The following is a 21343-nucleotide window of genomic DNA, read 5'->3' on the forward strand; positions in this document are numbered from 1 at the left end:
CTTCCACGTGCTCGGATCCAGTGGCCACTTTGCTCCTCCCCTGAGTTTGCCATCCCCTGAGTTTTGCCTGAGTGTGGTTGCACACAGAGCACCACACTCTCCATCACGGCTGTGCCCTCTCCGCCTCCTCTCCTGCTCCCTCCTCCTCCTGCTGCCCCCATCTGAATCGTTCACAGACATGAGATGTCAGCGTTTTTGTTGCTTTTTAAAAGGAAACACATTAGAAAATGCTAGAAAGTCTGGCACAGTCGTGAGCATATAAGGTTTGTTTTAAGGATCGAGTGGGTCCAGAGTGTGCTCCTCACCGTCGCCGGGAATTCTCAGGCCCTTTGTGGGTTCCTCCCCTTAAATGCTCCACGCGCTGAGGTTTCTCCAGCTGGGCCTCCTCTTTCCTGGTGGCTGGGCTCCCGGCGCCCGCCCCTCCCCTCCCTCGAATGTGCCAAAGTCACTCCCGCCTCGGGGACCTCCGTCTCACCCTCAGGTGTCCTTGTCATTTCCTGGAAGCAGCTCTGTCCTGCCCCTGCCGCAGGGCTTGTGCGTTGTCTGCTTCTCTCTCCGGGATACGGGTCCCTGCAGGCTCTTCCGGTTTCCCTGGGGCCAAGTAAATGGTTTCAAGCGGAGGTAGGACCTTCTGTCCTAAGAAATTAGGACCAGTGTCTGGACGGCCAGTGGCGGCGCCTGGGCCAGTGCTGGGGCGGTGAACTGGGTCGCTCTGGTCCCGTCCGGTTCTTTACTCGCTTAAGTAGCAAGCAGGGAGGTGTTTGGAGACCTGGCGGTTCCCAAAAGGCTGGCACAAGTCGATGCCCTCATTCTGAGATGGCCCGCTCCCCTTTTTCTTCTTTTCTTGAGTAGGCTCCGTGTCCTGCATGAGCCCAATGTGGGGCTCAGACTCAGGACCCTGAGATCAAGAGTCGGTCGCTTAACCGACTGAGCCACCCAGGCGTGCCACCTGCTATCCTTCTTAACCCATTTTAACCATTTTTCTTGCTTGTGATTGTTTTCCTTCGTTTCTTCCTCCAGACTTTTCCCTCCACGCACCAGCTCCCCTTCCTCCCTACCGGGAATAAATATTGAACTGCGATACTACATACGAACAAAGAGATTTCTTATTTATAGTGTTTGGAGCAATGCCAGAGAGAACTGCAAAGTTCTTAAGTCTCTTTCCATCTTCTCTCCATCCTGGCGATGGGTTGACTCAACTCTAGAGGATTCTGGACAGTGTGTGTGTTCAGCCCGAGTGCCAACGACAGCACGGCCTGTGAGGTCAGTCCCCAGTAGCCTTTGTACTGAGTGGACACGATGCGCAAAATGCTAAGGCTACTGAGGTAACGCGGTGGGTCTTAACTCTGTATAAAGTTTGTAACTTCGAACGCGAAGGCCTGTTCAGGATCGGGCACTCGGATGTTTTATACGGCGCCAACCCTAAGGCCCTTAGGCTTAGTCACTCCACACAGAGGGAAGCCAGAAAACAAATTTTGATTCTGACAAAATCTGGATACCCAGACAGAAGAAATCCTGATGCAACTCTTTGAAATCGTGAGACGGGAGGGTGTGCAGAGGGGAGGGTGTGCCGAGGGCTGCACAGAGCCACCACGGACAGCCTGTCCGCCTCCACACCCCCGTCCCCCGTCCCGCGGTGCCCGGCCTGCATGCGCCTTGGCATTTCACTCCACACCGACATCCAGGTGAGAGTCTGAGAGGCACCTTGCAGATCTGCGCACGCTCTCCTGCGGGGTGTCTCTGGCGCGGGTCGTCGGGCCGCCAGGGACTCCACCTCCTTCGAGGGGTTCAGAAATAAAACCTGTCTGACCCTCGACCCTGTTCTCCACGCCGTTAACCTGACAGGGCAGTGCCGTGTGCGGTCATTGTCTGCGTCTGCCCAGGTTGCCATAACAGGCTCCGTGGGGGTGCGGACAGCACACGTTTATTTCTCGGCGCTGCGGGCCGGACACCTGAGATCAGGGTGTCGGCACGTTTGGGGTCTGGCGGAGCCCTCTTCCTGGCCTGCGGGTGCGGTCTTCTCCGAGCCCTCACATGGCAGAGGGACGGAGAGACAGAGGGAGGCACAGCGGGCTCTCTGGTGTCTCTTCGTATAAGGACGCTGATCGCGTGGGCGCCCCGCACTCGTGACCTCATCTGTGCCCGTCCCCCTCCCAGAGGCCCGTCCTCACACACCATCACGCTGGGGGCCAGGGCTTCGGCGTGTGGATTTGGGGAGGACGCGGTATGGTTCATGGCAGCCGTAGGCACAAAACTGCAAGTGAGTAAGTAAAGATCGGGTCTCACGAGGTGGTCAGCCCACAATTGTGGGAATAAATGACACACACGAGACGGTGGCTAAACTGGAATTATGGGGGACCACCAGCAAAGCCGTTTGCTCCCCAAAATGTGAGGGTGATCAAATGGCTGTTTACTCCAGTGTGGTTCCGTGTCCTTTGGAAAAGCAGCTTCTCTGTTTTCTTCTCTGTGACGTTAGCGCCCTGTCATTGCCTGAGTTGGTCCCGTTGCGCGTGTTTGTAACATGAGCGTACAGAGCTGCTTCGCTTTGCTCCGTGTTTGTGCGGGATCGCACTCCCCACGGCACGTTTCTTAACAAGGGGTGAATAAGAATCCTCTGAAAGCTCCCCCCGCCCCCCACGCCCGCTGGCCCCTCCTCAGACACAGTGACTTAGAGGTTAATTTGCCGTTTAATGGCAGAGGACTGAGGAGTGAATTTGAACTGAGGCCAAAAGATGAGTTTTGTAGGCAGGATGGTTGTGGATCCACCTGAGTCACTGGGACTGGAGACCGTTTAGGAGCCTCGGGGATTTTGGCAAGAGACAAAGTTAAACCGGCAGCAAAGACTAGGGATAAGAGCAGGGCATGGAGGCCGGGGATGTTCTGCGCCAGGGCGCTCTTTGGACGGAAAGACAGGCCCAGGTCTGTCAGTCGTCCTTGAGGATGGGTTCGGTGGCAGAAGGCCCCCGCGCTCCTGCTCTGCGCTCGCGGCTGAAAAGCAGGCCAGCACCCCCCTCTCCAGAGCGGACGGCATTGTGGCGGCCTTTGAGAAGGTGCCACGGGTGGAATTCAGAGAAGTTCTAAGATAGATACGAGCAGTAAAATACCAACAGATACTCTGTTTTTGGAATCAGCGACCCAGTTAAACTGGAATTTGAAATCTTACTGATATAGTGTGACCCCTGCAAGCACGGACCCTGCACGTTACAAGATGTTGATCTCTGTGTCTTCGCGTTCAAGATGGGGGTGGCGGTCATGACGCCCAGTCGTAGAGTCGCTGGGGGTGATGCCGCTGCTCCCGTGGAAGCGCTCGTGCCTGCGCACCCTCAGCCCTCAGGAAACATGTGCTGTGTTGCTGTCTGTTCTAGGGGGCCGAGGCCATGGTTCTGGAGAGCGTTATGTTTGCCATTCTCGCAGAGAGGTCGCTGGGACCCAAGCTCTACGGCATCTTCCCCCAAGGCCGCCTGGAACAGTTTATCCCGGTAAGATGTGTTCTGCACCCGTCGGCCGGCACGCGCCGCAGACAAAAGATGGATTCTTGCCCTTGTGGCCGCAAGAGCCCGAGACGTCGTGCTCTGGCGTGGCAAATGTGACGCGTTATTCCATTGCATCAGAAATAAAGAAAAAACAAATTTCTGTTGCGTTCACATTAGCACCTCTGTCTTTCTGCAAAGATGTTCATCCGAATGAAAAATCTGTATGAAGCCTACATTCCACTGACCCCTAAGGCTGCTTACCCCGGCATTTTCCCCCTTCACCTTGTTCCTGTGGACGTCTGGGCCTCCTTTAGAAGTCACAGCCGGTCCCCGTGGCCCTGGCCGCCGCGTGCCACGGCCGGGTCTTCGCCCCGTGGGGCCACCACTGCTCTTTGCCTCGTCTCCCATCTCACTCCCTCTGTCTGAGTCTCCCCAGCTCCCACGGGCCGTCAAGTGCCTCTGGCGTTTCAGGGCCCGGCTCAAATCCCGTTTCCCAGAGTTGGGAGCGTTTGCCCTTTCTTGCTGTCCTGAGGCATTTCTGATGTTGCTCTAACGTCCAGACCCGCGTGTCTTGCTTAGAGTTACGTGTGAGTAAACCCACGAAGGGCTTTGGGCCTCAAGAGCTCGAGTTAGAGGGAGCGTGGGGCGGCTCCGGGCCGTTTAGGTGGACCTGCTGAGCCTGGCTGGCCTGCCTCCCCACTCACGGCCAAGCTCACAGATGTGGTGAAGGGTTCCTCTTCTTCAGCTGTGGGGCCCCTCGAAGACAGGGTCACGCATGGCTGCCTTTTCCGGCCCGGCCTCACGTGACCACCTGTACGGTTGGCCTGGCTGAAGGGAGGCCCTGCTCGCCAAGACTCAGCCCGTGTTCGGCGAGAGGCTGGAGGAAGGGCTGCTGATGGTCTGATTCCCCACAGCCCAGGGATAGGAGCCTCCTTGTGACCTGTCTCCCAGGAGGGGAACCCTCTTCTAGGTCGTGCGGTGGCGCCATACGAGCGGCCGCCAGCCGACAGGCCTCGGTCTCTAGCCTGGCACCTGGCTTGCCGCCTGGCGGTTGTTTTATTTATAACTGTCCCAGTAAGGACAGTAACATCTGGCTGCATGAGCATCAAATGAGATAATAATAAAGCATTTGAAAGAGTTAAAAATCTAAAGCACTTCTTGTGGTTACGAGTGGCGACACGGATGCACCTTAAGATGACACTGAGCGACAAGACCAGGTGGTGAAGGCTACAGATAGTATATAGGTCATTTTAATAAAGCCCTGGAAGCACTCCGGGAGCTGTGTGAAGTGTGCGCCTGTGGTGAAACTCCTCGTAGGGAAGGGAAAGGAGCAGGGACCGCAGCTCAGAATAACGGGGCGTCCTGTCCCGGACCAGGATGCGGGCGTCGGAGTGTCCGTGGGGTGCGTGCGGTTTTAGTTCTGTAGTTCCAGTGTCTTTATGTATAACGTTTGCTATGTCGTGAAGATTTTTAAAAATTCTGTTAAAATACTAGGTCGAACCACTTGAAACTACCATTTTCCAACCGCTTTTGACCCCAGAGACGGTGATTGCGTTTGGCTTGGCCTGATGGCACGTCTTACTTGCAAGTTTACTCAGGACTGCCGCGTGCGCCCCACCCCATCCGGTCCCCGTAGCCACGTTCCAGAGGGCACAGGAAGTGACCTCTGCGAACGCTGGTCTCCTGTTGCTCTTTCCGAAGGAGCTTAGAACCCTGCAAGGGGCTCATTTTTGAGCGCGGTTAGTCTTACACTTTCCACGGTGCCAAACAGATCAGGGGCGTTTTGTAACCGAGCCGAGGGAAAGCCGAGTGAACGCCCTGCCCTCACCTTGGTGCCACCGCTCAAGAAGCTGCAGGGTCCCAGGTGCAGGAGGAGGGAGAGGTTGGGCCTGCTCCTTCCAAGGGAGCCCTGAGCTCTCGTCGCCGGGCTCCCACCATTTGTCAAGACCTGCCCGGCGGGCTGCTGGCCCAGGGCCCTTGCCTGCCGCGCCCGCCCTCGCCCTCGTTCGGAGCAGCCCGCCAGGGACTTGATGCGCTTCTCATTTTGTGGAAACCAGAAAGTCAGACGCAGAGGTCTGAGCAGCGTGCCTTTGGCCCCTATGCCTTTGGCATGAGGATTAAAGCCAGGGTTCGAGCCGGGTTTTTTTTCTCTAGCTTGGAGACTCCCCCCGTTCACCCCTGTGCTGCGCCGCTCTGGATTTTCGGAGGAGTGCCTCTTTGGGCTTCTGGAGGGGAGCAGTGCACGTGGGAAGGACGAACAGGTCTCAGTGGCTTGTGCTTTCCTCGTGAGGAGCTGGGACGTGCCTCCGGAGCGGGCGTGGCCTCGGGCCGCGGTAGTGGGGACTGGGAGCTCTGGGGGTGGCAGTGCCGGGAGCCGCAGTGGTGGGAGCTGGGCGCCTCTGTTTCTTTGCTCAGCTTTGCGCTCTGAGAGCCTGCTCTGTGCCAGGCGGGGGCTGTGGACGCCACCGTGGGCGAGGGGGCCGTGGCTCATGCTGAATTCCTGGCGGTGCTTCCGACTGGGACCACCTCTTGCCTGAGATGTGTCCGGGCGGGGTGTCCAAGCTGCTGAAGGAGTTAGACACGGGCTCATGTGACAAACCGCTGGAAACCTGGAGCTTTTACCGGGGAAGAGGGCACACTCTGGCGTCAGGCAGAGGGCAGGGAGCACGGAGTCCGCCTAAACGCTTACATGCGGGGAGGACCTTCTCACGATTAAAAGGGTTCAAAGTGATACTGAGCTGTGGAGCAGGCCCCTCCCCCTTGCTGACAAATGCCATGGCGATTGCTGGGGCACTGTCCGCGGGGCACGGTGCCCGTTCCTACGGGACTTCGGTGCGCCGGAGGAGACTTAGATGCCCTACAGAACGGACTCCTAGTCCTTAGGCTTGTGTGATCGCACACCTCCAGCTTCCCTGAACAAATGCCGTTTTCTGACTCCCTTTTTTATTCCAGAGCCGGCGATTAGACACTGAAGAATTAAGTTTGCCAGATATTTCTGCAGAAATAGCTGAGAAAATGGCCACATTTCATGGTATGAAAATGCCATTCAATAAGGAACCAAAATGGCTTTTTGGAACAATGGAAAAGTAAGTGGCCAAACCGCTTGGCTCTGACTCAGTTTTGTGTTAGCGGCCACCAGAGGTGCCAGCGTGAGTACTTGTTTGCCACGGTGGTCGGAGTCCTTCCTCTGGTCTGCCGGACGGGTGGGTGGGCAGGAAGTGAGTTTTCTAGAGAGCCCGGGGCTCCCCGCTGGCATCCCGTGGCTACACTTCACGGGAGCTCCAGGAGGAGGCCACGGGGGACTGAGCGGTGGTTTCCGTTCTCCCCTTTCCTGCAAGGTATCTGAATCAAGTCCTGAGGGTCAAGTTTGCCGGGGAGCCCAGAGTGAAGCAGCTCCACAGACTCCTCCGCCACAACCTGCCTCTGGAACTGGAGAACCTGAGGTGAGGCGCGGTCCGTGGCGACGGCGCGGGTTTTCTTCTGGAACGGAGGTCGTGGGGGCGGCAGGCTGGGGGTGTCCGCAGAGGAGGGGAACCGTGCGCCGCAAGCTCTGGGGGGAAATGGAGTAGGAAACTCGGTGCTGGCCTCCGAGCAGGGGCTACCGCCCGGCCTTTGGGGTGCAGCGGTGCAGGCCTCCGGCATTCGCCCCGAGTGCGGGCGGTCCCGGCCTTCCTCAGTCACATTTGCACGTGGTGCCCAGCAAGTGGTGACCGGGACGTTCTCCAAGGCGCTTGTGTTTTAGTAGGAGAGACGGAGACCAGCAAACACGTCCCGTAATGTCAAGTCGTGGTAAGAGGTGTGACGGAGACCAGAGGCAGACTGATGAGGAGGGTCATACTGGCGGGGGGGGGGGGCTGCGAGCCAGGACCCACAGCCACGTGAGGAGGGTCCTCCAGGAGGGGGCCCACACGGGAAGAGCTGGGCACCCCGGGGGCTCACGAGGGTCTCTGGGTTGAGCTGCCGCGGAGCTGTCGTCGCGTGATGGTGGCGCTCCCGGAGGCCACAAGAAAAGCACCGCACGGAGGCCGTGTGGCGCCGCGGAGCGTCTGTGCAGCGCCGGGCACAGAGATGGTGGTGCTCTGTCTCTGGCCTACAGTGTGACGAGTGACGACAAAACCTTCCTTTCCCAGGTCGCTGCTGGAATCCACCCCTTCTCCAGTTGTGTTTTGTCATAACGACTGTCAGGAAGGTAAGGATTGCTGCCTGTTTTGTGGAGCTGGCTTTGTGTGTCTGCTTGGAAGGCTGAGTGTGTGTGTGTGTGTGTGTGTGTGTGTGTCCACTGTGTGATGAGTGCCAGGGCCGCGGAGAGGGGAATGGCCGTGTGAATAATGGCAGGGCCGCACAATGGAGTGCTGTGTAACTGTTGAAAAGAATGAGGTCGAGTTTTTATACAGAAAAATCTCCAGGATGTGTTAAGAGAAAAAAAGCAACTTTTGGAAAAACACAGGGGGTATCCCCCCATTTTTGCAAGAAATATATTCACAGAAGAAAAAATGAGAATGTTCGCTAACCTGGGAGGATAAAGGCTGGAAACTTCCCAAGTTACTTACTCGTTTAGTGTTTACTCTGGTGGACACAGGACTTCGGTAATCTGAGGGCACAGTAGGAGATGACCGTGGCCGGGATCGGTCCTGGGGGCCTCGTCCCTTCCACCTGCAGCGCCTCGCGGCTAATCGAGGTCACCTGCTCTCAAGATCAGTTCACTCTGCCATGGCCTTGAGTCTCTCTGCCTTCAGGAAATTACGACGCCGGATACCCCTTACTGTGAGCCACCTTTGCCCACCGTGACTTCAAATGGAGGCCCGGTCTAGCTGGGCAGGTCCCACGGGTGCTGCTGCGGTGCTCTGCTGTCCTTGTCCTCTCCGTCACTGTTGGCTCATGCCCACCCTCGGGCCGTTTGCCAGGCTCAGCGGTTTGTTTTTAATTTTAACAATAGTCCGTGTTGAGGGTCAGTCATCGATAAGACATCAGTTTGAGCCAAAATACGTTTTATTGAAGAGTTGATCATTGCTGGCCACGTCTCGCACAGTGTAGACGCGTCAGCCACAGGTTTGCGTGGCAGCGGGCGGTAGCGGCACAGACGTCACCGGGGGCGTGAGGGAGGCCGGCTGCCGGCGGTGGCCATGTGTGCAAGGGCCAGAGAAGCTGGGGGCGTCTGTCTCCCTTTTTCTGCCGCTTTGGGCATCTGCTTCCGAGTCTCCTTTTGCTGGCCACCGGAAACAGAAGATGGATGCCGAGAAGCCTAGAAAGTGCACCTCCTGCAGAAACCCCGGAGAGAGAGGGGCCGAAAACCTAGCAAAGCCTGGCTCGCCGGTGCCACCCCCCAGCCCCGTAGTCACGCTGAACGTCGTGTAGAGTGTGGGGGTCTTGGAACGTGTGTCTGGCGGTCAGTTCACTTGTGGCCCGGAATTCGGCCTCACGGGACCTGTGGCGGAAGGAACGCCACCTGTGGCCTCCTCCTCAGGAGGAGAAGTGGGTGAGGCGAAGCAGTGGGGCCGAGTATGGTCCCCGGAGCCATACGCACGGTAGCTGCCCTCACCGGTGACATCCTTGTCGGGGGGGACACCAGGACGCGGCTCCCTAGCTGGTGGGCCACATCCGGCCCATCTGCCACCCCGCCTCAGCGCTGCCGGGCATGTTGGGTCAGCCAGAACTCTGGCATGCCAGTCCAGAGTCGTCTTCTGCACCCCTGTGTGAAACGACTGGGGAGTACTGCCCCAGCAAGCGAATGGCGGGCCATTCTTGTTCGGGGGTAAGCCCGGGGCCGTGTTACTCTTGGGCTGCTGTGAACAGGGGCTCTTGTGTCCGCGCGGCCCGGGCCTTCTGTTTTGGGGGGGGGGGGGGGGGGTGTGTGTGACAGTGCTGCTCCTGGGACTCTGTGGCCTGCGTTCACTCGTGTGGTTCGGATTCCCGGAGGGGATCAGAACCGCTCTTGGCCCTGCCGGTCAGGGGCTCGTGCCTTCGACTGTGAAGCCCACAGTAAATGGCACGTCATCGAAACCTTTTTTGCAGGTAACATCTTAATGCTGGAAGGCAGAGAGAATTCTGAAAAGCAGAAACTGATGCTCATCGACTTCGAGTACAGCAGTTATAATTACAGGTAACACGTTACAGTAAAATGTGTTTATTTCCGTATCGTTCTATTAGGTTAATGATGCACGTAGGAAACAATTAGAGCAGAAAACAGGCAGCAGTGCCAACAAAATACAGCGGAAGCTGGTGCGTCTGCCCCCGCGGCCTGCAGCGGTGCGTGAGGCAGCGAGGCCTGTTCTCCGTGGTTCGTGGGGAGCAACGGTGTGAGGAGTTACGACGCACAACTTGGTATTTTGTCGGTGTCAGAGGTCAGAGCCCTGAGTGCAGGAGGCTCTCGAACCATTGCTTTTTTTCTTTTTTAAGTTTTTTTTTTTTTTTGAGTGAGTGCACACGCACGTGCAAGTGGGGGAGGGGCAGAGAGAGAGAGAGAGAGAGAGAGAGAGAGAGAGAGGGAGAGGATCCCAAGAGGCTCCACACTGGCAGCACAGAACCCAGTGCGGGCCTCCCTCCCACAAACCGTGAGATCGTGAGCTGAGCCAGAATCCAGAGTCCGACGCTCAATCGACTGAGCCACCCAGGCGCCCCTTGAACAATGGCTCTTGAGTCACGGGCACTTTCGTGGCTCCGGTCGGCTGTGGTTCTGGTAACTGCCCCGTCGGCTCTCCCTGTCACTGACGCTGTCATCCCCGGGGAACCTCGGGAAGGACAGTTTGTTGCTGGGAGGGGTGCTCACGACTCGGCCTTTGTCCTTCTCTGGCCGGGGAGCCTTGTGCCGTGGCAGGGTGCCCGGTTCGCAGCGTCTCTTACCTCTCTTTCAGGGGATTTGACATTGGGAATCATTTCTGTGAGTGGATGTATGACTATAACTATGAAAAGTACCCTTTCTTCAGAGCCAACGTCCTGAAGTACCCCACCAAGAAACAGCAGGTAGGAGACTACTGGGTGGAGGCTTGATAGGAGGTAAATTACATGAGTCAGTTTTATGCAGTTAGAATCGATTACTTCTTCAATTTTCACAGGACCCTTGTGAAAGGGTCAGAATGGTTCAGCAGACCCTTTTGCTCTAAAATGTTATTTTGTGTCAAGACACAAACTTGACATTTTAATCCCTGAGCCGGCGATAACCTGTGTTCGGTTAGAGAGTGGTCTCTCGTGTAGCTCCTTCTGGTTTTTTCCAGAAAGCCCAGCCTCTGTTCTGCTCTCTGGCCCTCTTTTTGGGGATCACAGTGTTTCCTGTGTGTGTTGCACTCCCTGCAGACAGAAGGAATCTTCCGGGCAGCATGACTTGGGAGCCGCTGTGGTGCCAACCAGTTCCCTGTCCTGTCCCGAGTGTGGGGGTCGAGGGGCCGCGTGAAGAATCACCCTGTGGGAATCTCCCCCTTGGGAGCCCCTCCTCCATTCCTCAGCCCGCTGCCAGAGCGGCTGGGGATAAGTGGGTAGCGGGGTGGAAGCAGGCCAGGTTGTGGACAGGGAGGGCCAAGCCCGCTTCCCTGAGCCTGTGCAGGACGGCGTCTCTACCCGCTTCGCGACCCCCCTGCCACAGAACCGCTCTTCCCGCGGAACCCCTGCCGGTGAGCGGCATTTCAGAGAGGTCAGAGCGGCGCGAGGACGGGGATGCAGCCAGCTGCTGCTGTAACTCACTCGGGACGTGTTTCTCGGTCACTCGCCTGCGCCAGGCGCGGTGGTGGCGTCTTCGGTCGATGGCCCACACGCCAGGGGCTGCGGTTCAGATGTCGACTTGCTGTGGGACAGAAACTGCGTTGCCCTCTTCTCGCCACGTCGTAGGGCCAACTGTGATGAACTTGAGAACCAGTTGGCCGGGCTGGTTCTGGCCCTCAAGGTCATGCTGTGTGAGAAGGAAGGGAGGGGAAGAGTAGGCCATTTAGCCTGAGGAAGAAGAAACAGCCGTCTTCGGGTATTTGAATTTTTGCCTCACTGAAAAGAAAGCAGACCTTTGTAAAAACTGGGCAGCCCTAGAGGTGAGACCCCTCAAGCCGGGAAGAGGGGCTTTTCAGTAAGAAGGCAGGTTTCCTGTTAGCGCACAGAAGAGCTGTGTGACCGCCAGCACCGCACAGCAATGCAAATAGTTACTGGTCTTTTTTCGATACCCCTTCTGCACCGCTGAGGTAATCTCGCGCTTGCCTCACTTTAGGCCGTTAATGAGATGTTTTAAAATGTTAAACCATCTTAGAATTTCTAAAATAGACCACTCGAGTGAAGTGTGTTATTTTGGAGCGCTCTCTTGGATCCAGTTAAGCAATCTCTCACTTAGGGGTTTGACATCTGCGTACATATGTGGATTGGGCTCTTAACGTTGGTTTTAAAAACCATTATTCATATCTGCTTGTGCAATAAGGATTATACTAGTCTAATAAAATGAGTCGGGTATCCCTTTTTAATTTTCTGGAACAAATTTATATTAAACGTGACGTTCTTTGAAGATTTGGTAGACGTTGCCTGTAAGAAAACGTGGGCCTAGAACTTTTTGGGAGAGAAGGCCATGAATGGTGACCCCCATCTCTTAGGGTGTTGATCTGTTCAAATTTTCTGCCGACTTGAGCATTTAGTATCTCCTGGAAATTAACCCATCACGTGTGGTGGTTCACGCATGGGTTTTAGAAACTATTGTGCCATTTGAATCCCAATCTGCTACTGACTTTACTGTCACCTGCTGTGTCTGTGCTTCCATTTCCTCATCTGCAGGAATTATTTTGTCACCGTGAGGGGCGAGGTAATATGCAGAAACAAATGCTCAGAGTAGCACCTGCTGCGTAAAATTTACTAGGGGCCAGTGGTCACCTTTTCTGTGCAGATTTACTCCTTCTGGAACCCCCTACTAGGACAGTGCTTGGGTTGGAGGGATGCCTTCTGGTGGGAGGGGGTGCACTGTGTGAAAGCCGGTTTTGGACAAGGGCAATGGCAGAGCTGGTCGAGAAGCAGTGTTGGCATTCCAAGTAGGTAATCACTTCCTGGCGTTCTTCTAGGTCACGTAACTCATGCTGTTTCCTTATGTATCAGAGAAAGCAAGCGGTAGTTTGCTGTGTTCTGTATAAGATGAAATACTGAAGGACATGGGATCTCCCAAATCCTAATGCGGGTGTGGACTCTGTGTGGGGCCTGGTAGACCCTCTTCTCCAAACCAAAATTAGACGTGGCCAATGGACGGACATAAATGTGTAGATAATCATGGCACCGCAGGGGGAAGGCCCTTCTGCCTGGTCTGGTCAGCTCTCACCCTCGGGTGGCGGGGGGGGGGGGGCACCTGCCAACACCTTTGGGCTCCCTGGCGCCTGTGCCTGGGCTTCCTGCGGTGACCCCGCACAGAATGCCAGCCAGTCTGGGGAGACGCATGATGTAGGCTTTGCACCCAGACCATGGGAAACATGAGTGTGGATTAGATTCTACCTGTTTTCGCTGGAAGTCATCGTAATTTCCTGTACTAGTCTTGCCAACAAGACAGCATCGACAGCAAGCTGGAGCTCACTGCCGGATCAGCGAGCTTCCACACTCCCCACGCCTGGCACAGAGCTGCTCGGGCTCGGCTGGGCCTTCTCCAGGCGTCTCTGGCGATGCGGGGTGTCCACTGGACGTGTAGTGCTTCCTGACAGCTGTCGACACCATCTGTCTAACCATCACTGACTCTAATGTAATTCCTTTTTTTTAAAGCTCCACTTTATTTCCAATTACTTGGCCGCATTCCAAAATGAATTTGAAAACCTCAGTAATGAAGAAAAGTGCATTATAGAAGAAGAGATGTTGCTTGAAGTCAATAGGTAATTGTTTCCTTTCATTGATTGATAAAGATAGCTGTCCTGTTCCAGAATATAATTGGGGTGACTGCTCGCAATCCTGAGTATTTTAGGAGCTTCTCTACAAACATACGTCTCTAGGACTTGTACTTTGTCCAAAGGGGAACATTTGACACCTCTCCAGGTTGCAGCTCACGGCAGGGGCGGGGAGCAGGGTCAGTGCACAAGGTCAGGAGGCTTGGATGGTGCCCCAGACTGTAATCCACGTGTAAGACTCAGCGGAACAAGGCCGTGCCATCCAGGGCCTGCACCCTCTTGTCGCCCGATGCTCGTGAAATGGTGGGCACCATCCATTAATGTGTTTCTTCTAAAAAATAATGACAGATTGTGAGCATTGGTTCTGAGTCTTGCTTGTTTAACTTTGTTTCAGCAGCTCTCAAAGCAGGGCTGAGAAACTTCTGGATTTTGTAGAGGTTCCGACCCCTGTGTATCATACACACTCATCTCCCAAGTCTGGAGGCTTGAGTTACTCCCATCCTGTGGGGTCTGTTACAACAGGAGATTCTCGCTAAAAACGTCTCCGTACCTCTGACCCACCTTGTTCTGTCCAGCCCACTTAGCACAGATCATGTCTTCCAGATCCTGGTCTTCAGAAGTGTCCACACCCCTGTTGCTGAGCATGTGGCCAGCCCTGCCGTCCCCGGGGCTCCCCCTGCAGCACGGAGCTTCCCTCTCTGGTTCGGGAATGGATAGAAAATAGAAAAATGGAGAGCCAGACAGGAAGGGGAGCCCCAAGGGACGTGTAGAGGGTCAGGGAGTACAAGCAGGGGTGAGGAGGATACTAAAGCATTCAGTGAAGCCCACAGGCACTGTTGTGAGGGGGCACGTGCGTGGGTTCATGGTGACCGAGGCCACGGTGCAGTGTAGAGATGGGGACTGTCACACCCTCCTCTGTTTCACCGCTGTGCTGCGAGGGCAGGGGTGAGGGTGGGGCGGCATCCAGCTCCAGGAAGGGTGGTGAGTTATGCAGAGGCCTGCATTTTCCCCCTCTTGCTGCACAATGCGCGCTGAGGGTTGCTGGTGCCGTGGGCTCACACGTGTAGCAGAGAGCGTTTCTTTCCCAGCGTAGCCCGTGCCTGCCTGCGTGGCCCCCAGGGCCCCCGTTGAGTCCCGTGACTGTGTGACTGTCGCTGTCCCACTCGGCAAGTCCACCCGCCCCCAGCCAGAGGTGGGCGGAGCCGGCAGCCGTGCTCCCAGCTGCTCGCTCCCTGTGGCGTGTAGTCCCACCCAGCTGGCCAGGGCAGACCCAGTTTGCATCCAGAGGAGGTAAAATGCCCACCCGCAGGAAATTCCGTCATCGGGCCCGTGGCTGGTGCCACCCATCTCACGTGCGTCTCCTGCTCTTGTAATTACAGGTTTGCCCTTGCGTCCCATTTCTTCTGGGGACTTTGGTCCATCGTACAGGCCAAGATTTCTTCCATTGAATTTGGGTACATGGTATGTTTTGGGGGTGGTTTTCTCTTCTATTCTCAGAAAGAAAATTGTTAACGATGTCTGTGAATGCCTGGTGGTAAATGACCGCTCTTTGCAGAGGGCTCCCTGTGCCCCCGCAAGTTGTGAATGAGGCGACCCGGCACCAGGACAGCAGGCTCAGCCCAGGAAGCTGAGGGTTAAAGGCTGCATAATTTAACCCTCTCTCACTGGCTCCGCATCTGCAAAGGCAGGTGACCAGCAGGCCAGGCCTTCCCTGCTCCAGAGAAGTGCTGTGTGGTCCTGTGGTTCGCCTGCGGGATGTAGAAATCGGACCCTAGAGGTCCAGCCCTTGACCTCAGTCCCTTCGGACACAGGGGACAGCGAGTGAAGGAGCACGATGGGGTCTGCCTCTGTGTTTTCCTCAGCTGTCACGGCTCCGTTCTCCGGCCTGCAGCACCCCACGTCGTGCGGGCGGCTGGTGCTGACTCATTGAGCCGTCCTGGTTGCTGCAGGCAAGTTTGACAAGCCAGGCTGTCGTTTTCTTCTAACTTTAGGAAGCGTCCTTGACATAGACAGTTTTAACCTCGAGTTAAGCCCTCTGTTGCCCCATGGTGAGTGTTGGGAGCGTGTTCCAGGGCAGGGGCGTGTAAAGTCTCTAGTGAGCACCTTGCTTTGAGACAGGAGGTGGGAGTGACTAGTTCTCTGATCCCCTAGTCCTGTACGAGGCGGAAGGTTGGTACTGCACAGGTCAGAGAAGGGGAATATGGAGTTTTGAAGCAGATTTAGTCACGGTCCAGTGATTATTGTAAGGCAAAGTAGACATCAAACAAATACTACCAAAGATAAAGAATAATTTTGTAATAATAAAAGGATCGATTGATCTAGAAGACATTAAGAAAATCGTGAATGCGTCCATACCTTTCTTGCTTCAAAAGACGTAAAGCAAAACCTGAGAAAACTGATGGAGAGAGAGGCGGACCCACAGAGCAGACCTCCCCCTCCCTTGGTGACAGCAGAGCCAGAAACACAGCAGCAGGAGGGACGGAGGAGTGGACAGCACTCTCCCGGCTTGACGTAATTGATGCCCACCGCAGAAGGTACATTCTTGCCCATTGAATATGGAATGTTCATCAAGATGGACCGTATGCTGAGCAGTAGAAAGTAGGTGTCAAGTGGAAAAGAATTGAAATGCAGAGAATATACTCTGACCCTGGTGGAATTTAATAGGATATCAGCAACAACAAAATCTTGAAACTTCTTAGTTATTTGGAAATTAAACAGTACATCTAAATAAGCCCTGGATCAAAGAAGAAATGAAACAAAATATTTCAAAGAAAATTATAAGGGAACACAGTATATCAGAATTTGTGAGATGTAGTTCGAGTAGTGTTTAAAAACTTGTGGCTTTGAAGGTTACACATCTGTATTAGATAAGAAAGTTTTCAAACCAGTGACCTTAAGAAGCTAGAAAGAGAAAAACAAGCTTAAGCCCAAAGTCAGTAGAACTAAATAAAAATAAAAGCAGAAATCGTTGAAATAGAAAATGAATGGGAAAAAAAAAAAAAGAGAGAGAAAGTCGGTGAAACCAAAAGTTGGTTCTTTGAAAAGTTCAATAATAATTATAAACTTTTGGTTATACTGAGCAAGTAAAAGAGAAGACACATGACTGATACCAGGTATAAATAAGACATCACTACAGATCCTATGGATGTTAAAAAGGGTAAGAGAATATCATGAATAACTTCATGCCAACAGATCGACAGTGTGCACGTGCAAATTTCTTAGAAAACACAAATTACCAAAACTGACATAACAAATGACCATATACTTATTCAATAAATTGAATTCCTAATCAGGAGGGAAGAAGAAAAACTGCCTTTATTTTATAGGTGACATGATCATGTACATGAGTAAATATAAAAGAATCAGTAGAAAAGCTAGTTAAACTATGCCGGGAGTTTACTGAGGTCACAGGATACAAGGGCAGCGTATAAAAACCAGCTGCATTCCCATAGGGTAGAAATAGTTACAGATGAAATTTCACCATATTGACAATGGCATAAAAGTATGAAATACTTAGGCGGATAAGGTTTTTAAAATATGTGCATGACCTGTGTACTGAGAGCTGTAAAACATTGCTAAGAGAGCCTAAATGGAGACAGAGACCACATTCGTGGCTTCAGGAGACTGACTCAGTATGAAGAGTCTGTTCTTCCCAAACCGATCTCCAGAGTCTCCACGATCCCAGTCAAAACCCCCACAGGCTTTTTGGCAGAAACTGATAAGCTGATTCTAAAATGTATGTGAAACTAAAACTAAGGAACCGAGTCGGAAGACTCGTTCTGCCTGATCTCGAGATGTATCGACACAGTGGGGCATTGGTGGAAAACACACAGTGGGGCATTGGTGGAAAACACACAGTGGGGCATTGGTGGAAAGACGGACGTCGGTCGAATGGAGCAGAGTCCAGTGCCCAGAAACAGACTCACACGTAGAGCCAACCAGTATTCGACAGAAGGGCCGCAATAATTCACTGGGGGAAAGAAAGGGTTGTATTTTCAAAACTGATGTGGGAACAACTAAATAGCCATATGGAAAAAATACTGAACCTTGATCTCCTGCCATACACAAAAGTTAACTTGAAAGAGACAACAGACCTAAATGTAAAAGCTCAGACCACCACGTGTCTGGAAAACACAAGGGAGAAGCTTCCTGACCGAGGCAGAGGTTTCTTAGGTTACATAAAGCACCGACCATAAAAGTAAGTTGGGCTTAATCAAAATGAAAAACTTTGGCTCTTTGAATGACATCCTTAAGGAAATAAAAAGGCAAGCACCAACAGGAGAAGATGTTGCAAATTTGTATCTGACCAGGACTTGTTTTTAGAATATAGAAAGAACTCACAACTTAGCGAGAAACCAAACCTCCTTTATAAACAGGCAAAAGATTGGGACACTGCACAGAAGATAAACAAACGGCCAGTACACACCTTTTTGTCTGCGTAATGTAATTAGTCATGAAAAGAGATGCAAATTAAATCTCCAGTGTGATTCCCTCCACACCTGTGATGGTGGTGGAGCGGCCGCAACTGGCATGTGTTGCCGAGGGGGCTGGTGAGAGGGTCTGACCGGTCTGGAAGACAGTCCGGCCACACATTTACCGTACAGCCCGATAGTCTTCTACTGGGGCATCATTGATCCAGGAGACGTGAAAGCATACATCCACGCCAGGACTTGGGTTCATTGCTCACGGCAGCTTCCTGTGTGATAGCCCTGAAATGGAAGCACCCTCCATGCCGATCAGATGAACGGATAAATGTGCCGTGTGAGGTCCAGATGATGGAAAAGTACCCCGCAGTAAGCCAGAATGAACCCAGATGCTCACCACAGCACGGATGAATCCCAGAAACGTTATGCCGAGTGAAACAAGCCAGGCAAAAGGGTACAGACCGGGTGACTCCATTTATGGAAAAGCTTTCTATTAGCAACCCGTACTGATCGAAATTGGTTCAGAGGCTGCCTGTGGCCAGGCGGCCGGGTGGGACCCGTGGAAACTTGAGTGTGCCGGAATATTCTTTATCGTAACTGTGGCGGTGCTGCTGAACTGGATGTATGCGTTTGTGAAAACCGTCCAACCGTGTGCGTGAAGGAGTTAATTTTTTGTGGCATAGAAGTTACACCCCAACACCGAGTTGTGAACAGCGATGCTGTGATCTTCTGGCAGTTAGCGTCACACGCTTTTCAGTTTGGAGCAGGTGCTTAAGAGATCGCGTCGTCCACCCCGACCGATGGATGGGGGAGCAGGCCCAGAGACACACGGTGGCTTGACCGTTCTCGTTCCCGAATGCCCGGAACGCGAGACCAGCTTTTCTTACTTCCCTCTCTCATTCTGGGCAGTAATCATGCCGTAGGGGGTTCCAGAAAACCCATGGTGCGTCCTTTCTTGCACCTCTGTCCTCTACTTCCTGACGCCCCCGGGACCTTTTCCTTTGAGAGGGGAGCCTTTGTTTGCATCAGTGTCTGCAGCGTTCCGGTCGACAAGATGGCGCACCGTGGCAGCGCACAAATACGTAGGCGGGGGTCCCGCCTGGATTGCAGGGCCAGGGTGGCCAGGGTGACTGAGCTTGGTGCCTGGGCTCCCGGACAGCCTGCGGCAGCCGGAGCTGCTCTGTGGCCTTGGTGGTCGGGGCCCTGCCCTGCGGGGGGGACGGGACGTGGGCGGCTCTGGGCGGGAGTCCTTGGTGAGCCTGCCCTTCCTTGTGTCTCCTAGGACTATGCCCAGGCAAGGTTCGATGCCTATTTCGACCAGAAGAGGAAGCTTGGGGTGTGAGTGTGGGAGGCGCCAGCGGCTTCATCCCTGGACCGTGCAGGGGCGGCCGAGCCAGAGGGGCCCTCGGTGCCCCCGACTGCCGCACCTGCGGCAAGAAGGCTCGGATGTCTCGCTGCCCAACGCAGATGTGTATGATACGAAAGACTGTATTAAAACTGAGTAACATTTATTTCATATCTTGTTTACGATTTCACTAGGACTCTGCGATGAGATCGGGAAGCAGAAATATAGTACAATAGTGCAATATCTCAGAATCCTTTTAATCTAGGCAAGGCATCTTGTGTCCGGGGCCTGAAGTTTTCAGTCAGATATGGCAGACAGCAAGAGTGAACCGTGTTTCTGCGGGTACTTTTTTTGGTTAACGTTGATTTTTTCAAGGATGTGAGTTAACGTGCTGGTGAGCACGGCAGCCAGGCTCTCGGGGGTAACGAACGATGTGTGTAGACACCGCTCGCTCCCGAGGGTGGCCCGTCAGCCGGGACAGACTGTGATGTCGCTCTGCGGCCTGGCCGCGAGTCTCCGAAGCTGCTCCTTCACCTTCTGGTCCACGTGGCGGACGCACGAGACCGCAGACGGCTCGGGAGGGGGGTGAGCCGTTGTCTGCGTCCCGTGACCGTAGCCCCCGGGGACCGGTCAGGCCGGCGCGTCGCCCCCTAACCGGGCGCTTCCCCCGCCCTGCTCTCCTCCGTAACTGAATGTGCTTCTCTAACCCCAGCTTCGGGGCGGGCAGGCGGCTGTGGCCCACACAGAGCCCACGGCCGGCCGGGGAGCAGTGTGGGGTCCTGGGGACACACACGCCTCCCGGCTGCCTTCCCCGTGGAAAGCGGGGTTGGCCCGAACGTCTGCAGCTTTTCTCTTCCTCCTCTGCCTCTGCTCGGGGATCCTGTGACCGGGCTGGCTGCCCTGGCATCGTCCTGCCCGGGGGCTCCCTCTGCTGGGGGCCGTGGGGCGCCGGAGGCCCGGCTTTGGCCCTCGGCCAGGTGCCCCTGCCCTCGCTGCCCCCCGTGTCCCTGACGGGTCATTCTGGTGGGAAAGAGCAGCCAGTATACGGAATGTGGGGGTGTGGATGCGGTAGGCCTGTGACACCCATATATATTAAATGTCCTTTGGGATGATTTTTTTTTTACTCTGAACTCTTATTTGAATTGTTATTTTGTGCATACATTTCTGCTACCAGAGATTGTACTATACAAACAATAAAAGCATACAAACCGATCCTCACTGTCACCCTTGGGTGTGTCCTAAGTGTCAGGCAAGGCTCCCACCCCACCCCCATCCCCGTAAAGACCCCTACCTAGAAGGATGTAGAAACTGGAAGCAGTGGTATATCCCGGAGGAAACTGAACGGTTGCCTTGGCCAAGGCAGGAGGGACACTTTCCACTATTCACCCTTCTAAACATTTAAAATTTTAACCAGGTGAATGTGTGTTGGTATCTGAGCAATAAACGGTCCCTCACGCCTGCGTAAGCTCTCACCCAGAGCGATGCTCCCCCCTCCTTCCTGTGCCCACCCAGGCTCTGGCCTGTGGCCCCGCCAGCCACAACCTCCCCACCGCGTCTGGGGGCTCCGAGCAGGGCAGTCCTGGACCCAGGGGACGGGCTCCTCCCAGCAGCTGGCCAGATGAGCGCCAGGCCACCCGGCTTGCTGTGCCCAGGGCCTTGCTGGCCTCAAAGCGGCCTTTGTTCCCGGGGCCTCCTGCCGGAAGAACCACTTTGCAGCTCTTCGGCCCGAGCAAGCAAGGCCTCTGAGAAGCACTGGCGCTGCCTCCTAGCCGGTGGTGGGACCCAGGCCAGAAAGACATGTGAAATGCCATCATCCACCCCAGCAGCCGGAGGATGGCCTCAGGGGGACAGGACCGGTCACCCAGGGAGGGATGGGAGAGACCACAACCTCCCCTGAAGGGGCGGTGGGGCCTGGAGGCCAGTTCAGCCTCACCCGCGGGGCCCTGGACAGCCTCTGCCCTTCTCTGCAGGACGGTGGCGTGTGTATGTATGTAATCACTGCCCCGTGTGAAATGCGTGCGTGCGTGCGTGTCCTCGCTTTGGACCATCGTGAGTGCCTGGGGTGGGGCTGGCACCAGGGCGTGGAAGTATTGGCCCATCTGTGCCAGACATCACCCTTCATGCCCAGAGTATCCGGAACGTTCTCTTACAGCCAGTTTGCGCATCCCGCGGATGAGGAGCTCACTCCCCACCAGCTCAGCCTGGTAAGACACTCATTCGGAACTAGAATGTGCTGGAAACATCTCTCCTGGGTCCTAGTTCTGCCCCTACTTCACCCCAAGG

General features: G+C 54.7%; 1 protein-coding gene across 11 annotated transcripts in view; it reads left to right on the forward strand.

Moving 5' to 3' along the window:
• Window positions 1-19231, forward strand: part of CHKA (choline kinase alpha) — a 60734-nt gene extending 41503 nt beyond the window's left edge. For 4 of the 11 annotated variants that reach the window (XM_049642147.1, XM_049642151.1, XM_049642155.1 and 1 more), the window contains 9 exons: window positions 3366-3479; window positions 6426-6559; window positions 6812-6916; window positions 7604-7662; window positions 9486-9573; window positions 10325-10433; window positions 13173-13279; window positions 14671-14752; window positions 15103-17796. In XM_049642147.1, coding sequence (XP_049498104.1) covers window positions 3366-3479; window positions 6426-6559; window positions 6812-6916; window positions 7604-7662; window positions 9486-9573; window positions 10325-10433; window positions 13173-13279; window positions 14671-14752; window positions 15103-15213 — 909 coding nt within the window. In that variant the 3' untranslated portion in view covers window positions 15214-17796. Of the gene's footprint in view, window positions 1-3365; window positions 3480-6425; window positions 6560-6811; window positions 6917-7603; window positions 7663-9485; window positions 9574-10324; window positions 10434-13172; window positions 13280-14670; window positions 14753-15102; window positions 17797-18997 lie in introns of those variants that run through there. The other 7 variants (XM_049642161.1, XM_049642171.1, XM_049642105.1 and 4 more) reach the window with 3 other exon arrangements.
• Window positions 19232-21343: the final 2112 nt, after the last annotated feature.

Source organism: Panthera uncia, chromosome D1 (genome assembly GCF_023721935.1).
Source record: "Panthera uncia isolate 11264 chromosome D1, Puncia_PCG_1.0, whole genome shotgun sequence".
Lineage (NCBI taxonomy): Eukaryota > Metazoa > Chordata > Mammalia > Carnivora > Felidae > Panthera > Panthera uncia.